General features: G+C 39.1%; 1 protein-coding gene across 5 annotated transcripts in view; it reads left to right on the top strand.

Annotated features, from left to right (window-relative positions):
- The first annotated feature begins 3,276 nt into the window (after positions 1–3,276).
- The window catches only part of col7a1l (collagen type VII alpha 1-like), a 78,254-nt gene continuing 67,873 nt past the window's right edge, over positions 3,277–13,657 (top strand). For all 5 annotated transcript variants that reach the window (XM_076875613.1, XM_076875614.1, XM_076875615.1 and 2 more), the window contains exons 1-2: positions 3,277–3,498; positions 10,451–10,644. In XM_076875613.1, coding sequence (XP_076731728.1) covers positions 10,569–10,644 — 76 coding nt within the window. In that variant the 5' untranslated portion in view covers positions 3,277–3,498; positions 10,451–10,568. The remainder of the gene's footprint in view (positions 3,499–10,450; positions 10,645–13,657) is intronic.

Here is a 13,657-nt window from a genome sequence, read left to right as displayed (position 1 = left end):
ACAGCTGGTGGAACATTTTGCAACTAATTTGGTTAATTAGCAATATGTCGGTAACATTATTGGGTATAAAAAGAGCATCTTAAAGAAGCAGAGTTTGTTAGAGGTACAGATGGGCAGAGGTTTACTAATGTGCAAAAAGCTGCATCTACAAATCGTGGAACAATTTCCTCAACCTAAAATTGCAAAGACTTTGAATATCTCGCCATTTACAGTACATTATTTCATCAAAAGTTTCTGAGAATCAGGAAAAATTCTCAATGGACATGGTCAAAATTAATATTGGAAGCCTGTGCTGTGATCTTTGGGCCCTCAGGCGGCACTGCATTAAAACAGGCGTAGCTCTGTCATGGAAATCACTGCATGGGTTTAAGAACACTTCCAGAAATCATTGTCTGTGAACTCAGTTCACCACACCATCCACAAATGCAGATTAAAGCTCTATCATACAAAGAAGAAGCCATATGTGAACATCATCCAGAAATACCACGATCTCCTTTCTGCCAAAGCTAATTTAAAATGGACTGAGCAAAACTGTGGTCAGATGAATCAAAATTTTGTTATTTCATTTGGAAAACATCAAACTAAAGAGAACATACACCATCTGGTGTGTTATCAGCGCTCAGTTTAAAAAGCCTGTGTCTCTGATGGTATGGGGGTGCATTAGTGCTGGTGGAGCTGGAAAAATACCATCATTGCTGAAAGTTATATCCGGGCTTTAGAGGAATAAACGCTCTGCTTGATTTCAGGGAAGGTTTGCGTATTTCAGCAAGTTAGTACTAAGCTATACTGCGTCGCTTTGTAATAAAAGAGTCTAAGTTCTGAACTAGCCTCTCTGCGGTGATGACCTTTAACCAACTGAAAATATTCTGTGCATCATGAAATAAAAATCATAACAAAGAACGAGTGTTGAGCGTCGGTAAGAATGGGACTTGTCTTGTCTGATATAGAACTCCTCGTCTCCTCAACTTGTCTTCTCGGTTCCCAGATGTTTACAGATTGTCATAAAAAGAAGAGACCATGACACCATAGCTAATACTTCTACTAGCCGTAAGCTTAGCTGTAAAGTTAGCAAGGGGCATCTACATAGTAACTGTGATATCGGCTAGCAAAAAACAAATTGAAAAAGTAAATACACTTTCAATAGAAACACGAGCAGTTGACTCTTTAGAGTTGCTTATTACAGCTGAACACCAACCAAGACAACAGCATCCAAATGTCATCCAAAACAAAGAATCCAAATAAGCATTTAAGCCTTAATATGTTTTAAAAGGTGATTTTTAACTCACAGTTTTTACTGAGGGTGGAATGGAAGTGGTCTTCAGTAAACATGTATATTGTTGCCCTAACGTTGGCCATTTTAACACTGGAGTTTAGGGAGATAGACTCACTGAAAGTATGGAGCCTCACGTGGCTAAATAAGGAACTGCAGTTATTTGGTTCTGTGTTTTCTTAGGCTACGTCCACACGTATCCGGGTATTTTTGAAAACGCAGATTTTTCTATGCGTTTGCACCTTTCGTCCACACGTAAACGGCGTTTTTGGTCACTGAAAACTGAGATTTTTAAAAACTCCGGCCAGGGTGGATATTTTTGAAAACTCCGTTTTTGCATTTACGTGTGGACGAGAAAAACGGAGAAAACGCAGAAAACGCAACGTCAAAGGTGTGCGCCTTTTTTGACGTCACACTGTGCGCCACGTTATTGTTTCGGTGAAATGAATTTCTACAATACTGTTACTGTTAATTGTACTCTCTGCAGTGTTTAAATGCTTACATATACACACACAGTTACTGTCCCTCCACACATACGACTCAGTTCTGCTTCTATGCCCCATCTTTGTTTACTATTTCCCACCAAGGCTTCTAGACTTCTGATTGGCCATCATTTCTACACGGTTAGGAATATATCGCCACCTGTTGCTTTGGCATGTTCCTAGCAGTGTTTTCCTTCATTTCTGCCTTTACGTGTGGACAGGATTATTTTTTAAAACGAAAATGGAAAATCTCAGTTTTCAAAAATACCCGTGTACGTGTGGACGTAGCTTGAATGTTTCAGCCCAAGACCTTTCCACTTGATCTTGCAGCTGCATGGGATGAGTCATTGTTTACATGTTTGCACTATTTCTACACAAATTCCGGAAGTATTTATTTGGAAATCTTGGGGTGGTGATGAATATACTCTTTATAGATGTAAAAAGATAGATATTACTTCAGCCGCCACTATAATTTTGCATCTTTGTGTCAGGCGGTAATGAACGGTTTCTAATAGTAAAATTACATGGATGCATTGTACCACCTCTCATGACTGTTATCTGAATGAACTCCGCCTTAAGAGTACAGTATTTGTGTTGAGTTACAGCATGTCAAGACTGCCAGCTGGCTAAAACCTGTGAAATTGGTAACCACATTCCTGGGGTCCATAAAGATGACCCGTTGCCCCTTAGCATACACAGAAACACACACACATCGACTCGCACACCAGATGGGGGGGGTGTTTAAACATGATAGGTTTATTCTCTTTTCACCCCCCCTTCTGTTTTGAGGAGTTGCATGCTCTACAAGCAATAAAGCAATAACCTCGATAGCCTCTGATGATGGGTCTGTGTGTGAGTATACATAGCTTGGAGCAAGAACTCATGGTTCGACAACCTAACCCTAGCTGTTTTCTGTACTTTTATCATGTTGTGTTTTGTTTATTTGATGTTTCATAAGGAATAATAGGATGAATAGAACATTGTGCAAAGTCAGGGTAGATTTTTGTTGACACTTTGGATGGTTTGCAAATCAATATTTTATTCTGGGAAACTGAAATGCTGCCAAATGAAACACACAGTAATAGATGTGAGACACAGCACTTGGTGTCAAATCCTGAATATTATTTTTACTGACATGCAGAAGTCGTTCTGTTGGCATAAAGACAGTTTTTGATTGATTTTCACAGTCCTGACTGAGGGAAGATTCAACTTGCAGTATGATTGTGGGTTATTGCAGAGTTAACCTCAAAGTACTTAACACCGTTTTTCTTTGCCAGTTATTCTGTCACCTTGAGGCCTCCGTGCTACACACAAGCACTGTTAGAAAAGTAACAATGCAACAGGGCCAAAGCTCCACAGAAACCACCACCTCTCTCTCAGTATGCATCTATGCCTTTACCTCCGTGTCTCTCTCTCCCTCTGAGCCAACAGGTTGCTGCAGCGTCACCCCCACCCCTCTTCCCAAACTTTTCTGTGCCTGAGCAAAGCCCAGGAAAGAAATCCTGCTTCATTCATTCACTCTTACACGCCTACCCCCTCTGTCACTCAGATACACACATATAGATACACACACATGCCAATTTAGTCTCTAATAACTGCCTCTACAAGGATACAACAGAAAATCCAGAATTGCTTTTGCCTGACTCGGATGCAGCTTTTTATATGTATTTTTAGGGGGGGGGTTTCCTCTTTTTACCCTCAAAAGAAAATCACCTGGATTTGGAAGATAATAACTTGTGTGTATTGGTAAGTGAAAATGCATGGGCTCATTGAAAAGCCATTAGCTTAACTGCCTTTTAATATGGTGCTTTACAGGGTGCTTTTGAATTCTTAACTGCTCAGATACCCTTGTTGCACCGTAAGTGTCTGGACTTTTTATACTGAGCCATTATTGCTGCTTTTTACAGTAAAGTTTTTCTTTAATAGCTTAACTTGTCTGATATCAGTGCTCATCAGATACATTATTTGCTGTGAATGGACATCCTCCTCTGTTAAAGAACACTCACTTATATGTACAGACATCCCCATGCAGTGCCAAAGTCCTGCATGCTTTGTTGTCTGTTTTTGGATGACTGCTGTGTTTTTCTGCAGATTTTAAACATTCGGGTTGAAAAGGAGCACAAAAGAAGATGTAATGCATTTTACAGTCATGTAAACTCTTGTGTGTCATGAATAATAAGAGCATACCAGGTTGTTTGCAAGAACATTGTCAGGAGATGAAACTATGTCAAATGAATGCTTGTCGATTTCCCTCCATGCGTAGACATGTCTGTGTTGGCTGCGTGCAAATGTAAAGAGATATTAAGACAGTAGCCATACTGCAGCCTTTGAGCTGTGCATGAGAGTCTGCGGTTTTGTGAGTGTGTGTATTAGCTATAGAAATGATGTGTTGCACCAAAGACATCTGTTATCATACAATGTAGTTCTGAGCTGTGTCTCTGTGTGTGCTTCCTTACGCGTATGTGTGTGTGTGTCATTTCACTGTCACCAGTTTCCCACCTACAAGGATAATCCATCCTGTGAAGTGGTGAGGTGGAAAATGCCATTATGTAGAAATAGCTGACATGCAGTTAGACTTGCAGGCATGTGATGTGTGAGTGGATGTGGGTGAGAAATAGAGATAGGGAACACAGAGAGGGTAGAAGGGCCAGGGACAGTAAACTTCATTTGGAAACATTATTTAATCCTCTCGCTGCAGTGATAAACTAAAGGCCTCTGACAGAAAAAAAGCACATTTTTTTTCTTCTTGAAGGTAGCAAGGTGTTTGTAATCCCAGTGTGCATACCCATGCATCCACTGCAACTGTTTTTATAGCTAAGCTGAGCTTTTGATTGGAGAAATACGAGAAATACTTTCATTTGGATCTATGAAAAATGCCAGTCATAACACAGTTTGACAAGCACAAATTAGTATTTTTGCACCAACAAGGTGATTTCCAAATTGCTATTAGTTGAAAACTTGTTGTGTCGTTGCAAGGTGTGCAGTCTCTCCTTAAAAAGTTTGAGAAAACTGGTTAGTGGGGCACAAAAGAACAAGTGGAAGGTCTAAAAATCCACAGGAGATGAAGAGAGTCTGAAATTAATGTCTTTAAGAAAAAGGAAAAAATCCAGCAAAAACGTCACACCTGACTCAGTTGATCCTTCGAATGTTTGCTGGAGCCTCATCAGAAATTTTCTCTGTGGAACAGTGGCTTTAAGAAGGTAAACAGAGAGAAAAGCCACAATAACTTGACTTTAAATCTGTGGCAGCAGATCTTATAGAGTAATCAATCCAAATTTGAAATTCATGATTCAATTTGGTGTCACTATGTTGGGAGGAAGAGAGGTACGACAGTGATTGTCTAGAGCCATCTGTAAAACACGGTGGAGGCTCTGTCATGGTTTGGGTTGCATTATAGCCAGTGGTGCTAGGATCTTTTATTATGAATGCAGAAAAGTGCCATCAGATTTTGATCCACCATGCAGTACCATCTCTATTCAGCTATTCATTTACAGCATGACAAAGATCTCAAACACACTGCCAGTGCAGTAAAAGCATAACTGCACAGAAAAACATCTAATGGGGAGGCCGATCCATGACTGAGTCATGTAAACAGTTTGGGATCATCTTAACAGAGAATGGAGTCAAAGTCAGCCAGCATCCAAAGAGGAGCTTTGAAATATTCCTGAAGAGAGTTCAGGCTGTGTATGTATATGTGCAAATGTTTTAATCCCTGAACCTATTTCCCATTTTCATAGCAAAATATAAAGAAATGAAACATGGCCTAAGACTTTTGCTCTGCACTGTATCCTGTAGTACTGTTATTGAAAGCTGTGATATTGGGCATGAGAAATTATGGTAGTCATTAATCATGTTTTTGGTCCAATACTGGTTTAGGTTGAAATATCTCAACAACTAATTAAATTTGACTTAAAACCTAATGTCTTCAAAAAAATAAGTCTTACTAAATGTTTAAAACTGCACACCTGATCAACACCGGTTAGCATGATCAGTGTGAGGATGTTTATCTCAAATCATTTCAGAGCTGCTAGGGTGGCCCTTACAATATTTGGAGGAGCACATAATACTTTAATTTCATTCTCATAAAATTTGATTGAATGTTTAAGTAGATGTTGGCACATTTCTGAATATATTTCCATATTTTCTTCTAGAAACTTCTGTATACACTGAAAAGAAAAGGCTTACAAAAGAATTTCACCATAGTGAAGCTGTCACAAGACTTTCACATTCTGCTTTTTCACACCTTTTCCAAGTAGAGATGCAAACCTATTTAGGTCCGAAGGTTGATGATGATGATGAATGATGAATACCGGCTGCCATTCTTCACAACACAGTGTGAGTTTGTCCTCCCTTCACTTCAGTAATAAGAAGATACGTGCAGAGACAGATCTCAGATCTGCATTGGTATGTGAGGGGGCAGCCAGCGGGAGAATGTAGTTTTTTGGCTGTGTTATATTACAGTTCAAGCCTGCCAGCTCTCACTTCCATCTGCAGAGGTTGTAAACTATTCAGCCTTCAGCCATTCTGGCTTAGTCAGACCAGATGGTCAAATCACACTGAGGAATTTTCTGGAATTCAGATTGTTTCATATTGATTGGTTTATTTTTTATGTTATCATTATATACATTTATTGGTGAAATATGCTCTCATGGGGTAAGCATTAAAGTTTATGAATTAGCTCGATGGATGGATTGTAAATGTTTAAAGGTAAAAGAAATTTGTTCTGTTTCCATCTCATGTGTAGAAGTTGAGTGAAGGCAGGTCTCTCTTTGATGTTATGCTTATGAACTTGCACATGCCCATGCAATACTCACGGACACGGACGTACGTGCACAATCCACTATAAAGAGTGTATGGATACAAACCTAATGTAACACATAACACAAACAATGTTCTCTGTGTTAGTCCATGCATTTTAAAGCTTTTATCCGGCATAGAATTAAATGCTAGATTTAGTCTCCTTACATTCTGATGCTGGTCTTACATTTAATCCTTTAATAAAGTAGGTTGTCCATATTCTTTTGTCACAAGTTGAGGTGGTATCTGTGTAGACGCTGACCAATTTGACTTTGTTCATGTAAACTTTTTCAGTTATTTGAAACTGCAGTAAGTGTGAGAGTTGGGGATGGATGGGAGATAATGCATGCCCTGAGTTATGTTTTCAGACTGTTTTAATTTGGGCATGTCTGCACATAGTGTCTGGCCTGTTGCTGAAAGAAATACGTTTTTTCTTTCTTTGTTAGCTAACTGAAAAACATAAAGCAATTATTAGTTGAACATCTGATCTGTTTTCCTTGTCCGTCTTGAAAAGCTGAGCTTGTTGGGGAAAGATGAAGAGGTCTGTGGAAGCATCGGGACTCAGAAGAAAGAAATCTTTGCAGTCAAAGGTCTTTTTGAACTTAACCCATGCTCTCAGAGCGGGGCACACAAGCAAGCTGTCTATTGATTAAGTCTGAGAATGACCAAGGGGTGAAAGAAGTTATGTTAGAAGTGAGATATCCTGGCTTAATACAACCTCAGAGATGTCCGTTGTGGACTGCCGTGCTGGAGCTAGAAGTGGTAATAAAAGGCAAGACAAAATCATGTTGGCCGCCCATTAACAGTGGCAAATATTAACAAGCCCTTTAACTCCCCATTTCTCTTCTTTGTCCAAGGTCTTTGTCATTCGAGGCTTTCTGTTCTTACTATATCTATGAGGACATAATGATAAGAATATTTGGGGGTTGTACACTGCAGTAAATGTGTAGATTTTCCTAGTGTATTTATCTTTTAGAGTCTATTTACTCAACAAGCATTAGTGTAACAAAAGATGCGTTATAAGTAGTTTGACAGCTTTAGGCAAAATGCTAGGAAAAAGTAGCTTTTGAATTTTTGATATGTTTATGTTAATCTTATCCAACTAAGAATACATGAGTGTGATGCATGATGCAAAGATGGCAGACATAAAAGAGACGCTATTCTTAATAAAGCTATTATTTGGGGCCGGATATGTTCCTATTTATGTGCCAAATAAACAGAATAATAGCATCCTGTGTCCAATAATGAAATTGGCCCATATGAAACATGTTTTCCGGGGTTGTTCCACTTCTGGCAGAATTATACATGAATCGTGTTGAGATTAGAGAGATGAACCAAGTACAATAGTTAGTTGTTAATGAATAAACGCATCCATACATTGTTAATTTTATATTAAATCTGAGGGGATATTTACAAAAGGTTGCCTTATTCTCATAACATTGGGAGTACCTGGGAGTTTTTAAATGCATTAGTCATTTATTCTGACCCAAAGCATAATCAATTTCTATGTAATAATAATAATGGATTGCATTTATATAGCGCTTTTCAGGGCCCTCAAAGCGCTTTACAATTCCACTATTCATTCACACAATGGTGGAGGCAAGCTACAGTTGTAGCTACAGCTGCCCTGGGGCAGACTGACAGAAGCGAGGCTGCCATATCGCGCCATCGGCCCCTCTGGCCAACACCAGCAGGCGGTAGGGTAAAGTGTCTTGCCCAAGGACACAACGACCAAAACTGTCCGATCCAGGGCTCAAACCGGCAACCTTCCGGTTACAAGACGAACTGCCAACTCTTTGAGCCACAATCACAAGTAGTGAAAACCAAGGGCAGAGTAAAGAAGCTCCAGTAATATTTTCAGAGTACTCTCCTACTTGCCTTAAACAGCCTATAATACAGACACAGGCACATCCCCCCAGCTAACTGAGACAGAAAGGAGCATTTCTGAAATAACCAGGTGTACACCACTGTGAGAGATAATATTCCTATAAATCAGCTAGCATACGAATGAAAATCAGACTTGCGGTTTTTGCAGTCAAAAAGATAAGAGAAGGATTTTCTCTATTCCAGATCATTACTGGGCCTCTGTTTACTCTCATAGCAAAAACTATTATTCTCCCTCTATCTAGATTCTTGTGAAGAATGCTTGTGTTTTCACTGGTGAAACTCATCCATCTGAATGTGCCTGTTAGAAATACTGGCCATCTCCACCCACTTTGCCTTTCACACACCCAAAACCAAACTCTGGTAATTTTTTTTTATCTTAACATTGTAGCTACAGTCCATATTTATTTATCTTTCTTCCCATTATCTGCTGTCACGTGAAAAAAACGCGTTTTCACAGGACTGCATAGGCTCTTGTGAAAAACTATGATTCAGTAGCTTGTAGAACCAGCTTTTGTACAAATGTAATTGTTGTCTATACAACGTTGTAAGTCTATCATATTGTGGTGGAGGAATTTTGGTCCACTATTATTTACAATGTTGCTTCAGTTAATCGAGGTTTGTAGGCATTGGTTTATGCACAGCTCTCCTGCCACTGTATTTCAGCCATGTTGAGGTTTGGACTTTTTCAGGGGTATTGCAACACCTTGATTATCTTTGTTTTTCAGCCATTCTGTTATAGATTTCTGCTGTGATTGAGATCACTGTTGTCAATTTTTAGCTGTTGGATTTGACTCTAGAATACTTTGGTATAAAGAGGAGGTCATGGACAAGCCCAAATCATCGCTCCTCCACCACCGTGCTTCACAGTTAATATGAGGTGTTTGTGGTCAACATGGTCCTGTGGATTGTGAACTTTAACATATAACATGCTAACAAAGCCTCTTTGTTTTTTGCTATTTTTCTGAGAATGTTATTTTCCGTTGGCCTTGGGGTAAATGTGCTAAGACTTCCACTCCTGGGAAGTTTGTGGCATTGCAATAATACAGATCTGAGTCCTGCAGAGCAGCAAACTGCCAAAACATCTTATTTCGTAAAGATGCCCACACTTGCTGATGAAATTATTAAGAATATATGCCATAAAAACAGGACTCTAATGTTTGCATTTTAACTGCAAATATGACTTATCCAGCACACTATGTCAAAGCCACTGTAATGGCATGTTAGCTTAAGCCATAAAGCCATCAAACATCTTAAAGAGGTAGTTATGATTAGAAATGTACAGTGCACTCCATTTATGACTTATCCTGTCTCTGTTTTGGCTGTGATCAAATGATTTATCGCTGAGTTGTATCCTCAAGGTTCTTGTAACTTTTATACCTTTGAATAGAGGACTTTTTTTCATCACTAAACAGCATGTCATAAACAGTTTTACACATTTACGCCAACCTGTATGTTGAAATCCCAGGAGGATCTGCTTTGTAAGACAGCTACAGTAGATTATCAACACAATAACATTAAATGCTAAGTGCTTTAAATCAACGGGTCCTTATTGGACAGTATAAAAACCCCTTTGATGCTTTAATTTCCTTGGCGTCAGTGGAATTTGTTATAAAAGTGTTTACAGGGAGGCTCCTGCCTGCACCTGGACATATAATAATTATCAAACACATTATGCACTTGTTAAGGACATGGAAGTGTATAAGAAGACATCCGAGTTCATGTATAATATGACATGAAAGTTTCTAACCTGGACCTATTTATTTGATTAGTATGCCAGTCAGTCATTGTTACATGTCTACAAGTCTCTTGAGTACAGCAGAACTACGCTGTTAAACTCTTCTTTGTGTATTACTGTAATTAAAAAAAAATACTCTTAGCAAACACCAAAAGCTTGGCTTCTGCAGAAGAGTTCCAACTCCCTCACAAATGAAAAAAAAAAAAAAGCTGATTATGTTTATCTTTGAGGGCCTGTAATTACTTTTTTCTTCTTGTTGTTCTTTTGCATATTTTTCAGATAGGAGAAAAGAAAAGGTGGGATTGATGACTGTGAAGTGCAATTTAGGAACTGCATTTGTGAAGAGAGGAACTGGGGAGGAGGAGAAGGTGACTGAAGGAGGAAGACGAGGAAGAGTATGGGTCACTCTTCTGTGTGCATCTTTCTACTGTCCCTTTATCTGACTCATCAAAGTGTTGCAGCGCACGCTGAAGGTGAGTCGTGATATTTATAAACCTGTACTGCATGCTTACAGAATTAATTTGTGTGAAATTTCCCTTCTCCTATAGCACATCAACTTTCCTCCTTACTTTTTCCACCCCCTCAGTTACTTGATGATTGATTTATTTAACTCAGTGACTCATGTTTGCAGTCATTTTTCTCCATTTAATTTTCTGTCTGTGAAAAAAGAGTTAGGTACGTATTATTCTGAGTCACAGCCACGTGTCCAATTGTTAGCTTGGTGCACAGATCTATAAATTAGACAGGTTGGATGATCAGGCCAAGGAAAGGGCAGGTGCTCAATGAATAGAGTCTGTGCGAGTGCTCCATCATTAAATCTCCACACCTGGATTGGTACATGGGGCAGACACTAGCCCAGCTACAGTTTCTCTCCAGACTCTGTCTAGTCAGGGAATTTAAACATCTGCTGCCCTCATGTACAGTACAGCACTCTGTCAGCTACGCTGTCAAACCCATCCCCCTAGATACAGTACTCCAGCCTCAGGTGCTATTGGATGTCACCAAAAGGTCAACGAGCCAATCAAAAGTTAGATTTCCTCCACTTGGATTGTGATTGGCAGAAGGTGATTGGTAAAGTTGTTGGGCAGAATTATGGAAGGTTATAAATAGCCCAAGAATACATTAAAAGCTGTGCTTCCTATGCAGGTCCTCCTACTGTTGATTAATTATAGTTTTAATTGTTAACCCAACATTGTTCTTAAGGTCCTGTGTTTCATAAAACACAGGAAATAGGTTTGTATAATTGTCATTAAATAATCTCATCTCATACAAGCAACAAATAAGCAATAATGTCTGGAAGCTGCTTATTGTGAGAAACAATCAGATAACTTTAACCCAACTTTTCAGCATCATTAGTGCTTTGTAGCCTCTTTTAACTCAGTGATTTAGATCCCACAAACTTACTGAGAGAAGCAGTTTCAGCCACTTTTGCCAGCTGTCTTTTCTGCAGCAGTAAGCAGCTGTTCTCATTAAATAAGCTATGACAAACTCACTGTGCATACCTGCCCAACACCAAACAGCATGCACTAAAAAATTAGCAACTGGCTCATTGGGAAAATGTAATATAAAAAAATCCCATTTTAATCTCAGTAGTTGGTGGAGACCAAGACAAAAATACTGCCGTGCTGCCACAATGACTGATAGCCCTAGAAAGCAAAGGGCCCTTAGGCTTATAATAGGCTTTATTGAGCAACTACTTCCTGTTCTCACCTATGTTCTTAACGATTATTTTGTAGCACAATACATGTTATTGTTAATTGCATTTTTATTGATGTGTGCTCTCTGATGGGTTACATCTTATGATCTCATGTCTTAATCTTGTCAGAGGCAATTGGAGTAATGCATCAATATTTCTGAGGCTTTTTCTTTCTTGGCAGAATTTTCTGCAGCATATGCTCAAGCCACTGGGCTACATCTAATGTGGAAATCAGTGGTGGTCCAACACCAAGGTGTATGCAACCTTTGAGATATCAACATAGATAACCTTCAAGAAAACCATTCCTAATCTCTCAGCATGTTTTGTGTCCTTATCCTGGGCATGTCGATCTCACCTGCAAGCCTAGACAGACGAACTTCTGGATAATTGATCTTGTTTTCCATCCCAGTCTGTGTCTGTCTGACAGACACCAACCTCCAGCTGCTTCTTCGCTCAGTCTTCACAACATTTTATGTGCGTTTACTAAAATCCTTCAAGTGTGAAATGCATCCAGTAAATGGAAAAGCCACATGTTTATTATAGGGTAGGTAGTTGCTTTTATGAGGCACAACTCGGACCGGAAAGTATGAACATTGTTTTATCTCTTCAAAGTGCATCAATGAGTATAAGTCCTCGCTAATAGATCTGCTGTTGCTGAATATATGATACTACAGCTTCCAAAGATAATAGCGCTTGAGAGGCCTCCATAATGCTATTCCCGGTGATATTTTGTTTCCTTGGTGTATGGCCAGAAATGTATAGGTGTGTGAGGAGGAACATAATGTTAGGCCGCTATGGGCTGAAGACATATGTCACCCCCAGTGAATCCTGGGATTGCAGCCAAAGGAAGAAGGGTGAGATAATAGAGGAGAGAAAGCTTGATAATGAAATAGAAGACAGCAGAGAATCGCTTATCACTTACAGAACAATCAGTTGCGCCTATCTCCTATTCACTAGCCTAATCAATGCTGTTGTCACTTTGGTTTATTGCATATGCAATACCAGAATATTGACTTACAAGGTGTTTGCAGACACAGCAGTTTGTGCATGTGAATATGTGTCGGTGCACTTGCGTATTCAGTGCACCAGTTCACTCAAAAAAGCATCTAAATCCCATCAAACCCAGCAGATTCTTATTTTAAATGCGTTTGTTTGCTTGGGCAAGGGTACTGACCCTGATTTTGGGTGTGTTTACCTTATTATTCTAAGCGTTTCTCATCGCTGTACTAAAGTTTTATTGCTGGAGTGCTCAGAATATTGATAGTCTCTTTGGCTCACTTGTGTCTCATTAAAAATTCATAAGGATTTGTGTGAGGCTCTGGCTGCATGACAGAAGCAAATGAAAGGAATCCCCTCAGCAAGGTGGAACAAGACTGCTATCTGGTGGTCAGTGTAGGAATTAAAGATGTCTGAAGCAGCAGGAGGCTAAATTAGTGTTTTTGAGGTTTCAGAGGGAAACCCTTAAAGATAAATGTAATGGAGAATTACATTTTGATAAAATGTCTTATTCAAGTCTTGAAACCAGCAAAAAAAGAAAAAAAAAAACCCCAAATTCAGTAGCTGAAAATGATAGATTGCATTTTTAACTAAAGGATAAAATATTCAAATATGGCTTGGGCAATTTATAATACTAAAAGTTATTAAAGTAGCACTGATAGTGTTAGATAATAGATTAAAACATTTAGTTAATGAGCTCAAATGAGGGCAATATTAGTTAAGTAAATTTAAAAAAAGTGAGTTCTGTTTAAAACCTCACTTGGTTTTCTCAGTCGGTTTTCAGAGAACCGATA

The sequence above is a fragment of the Maylandia zebra genome, linkage group LG17 (assembly GCF_041146795.1).
Source record: "Maylandia zebra isolate NMK-2024a linkage group LG17, Mzebra_GT3a, whole genome shotgun sequence".
Taxonomy (NCBI): Eukaryota; Metazoa; Chordata; class Actinopteri; order Cichliformes; family Cichlidae; genus Maylandia; species Maylandia zebra.
Note: the sequence above shows the minus strand (reverse complement) of the source record. Positions and strands in the feature narration are given on the sequence as shown.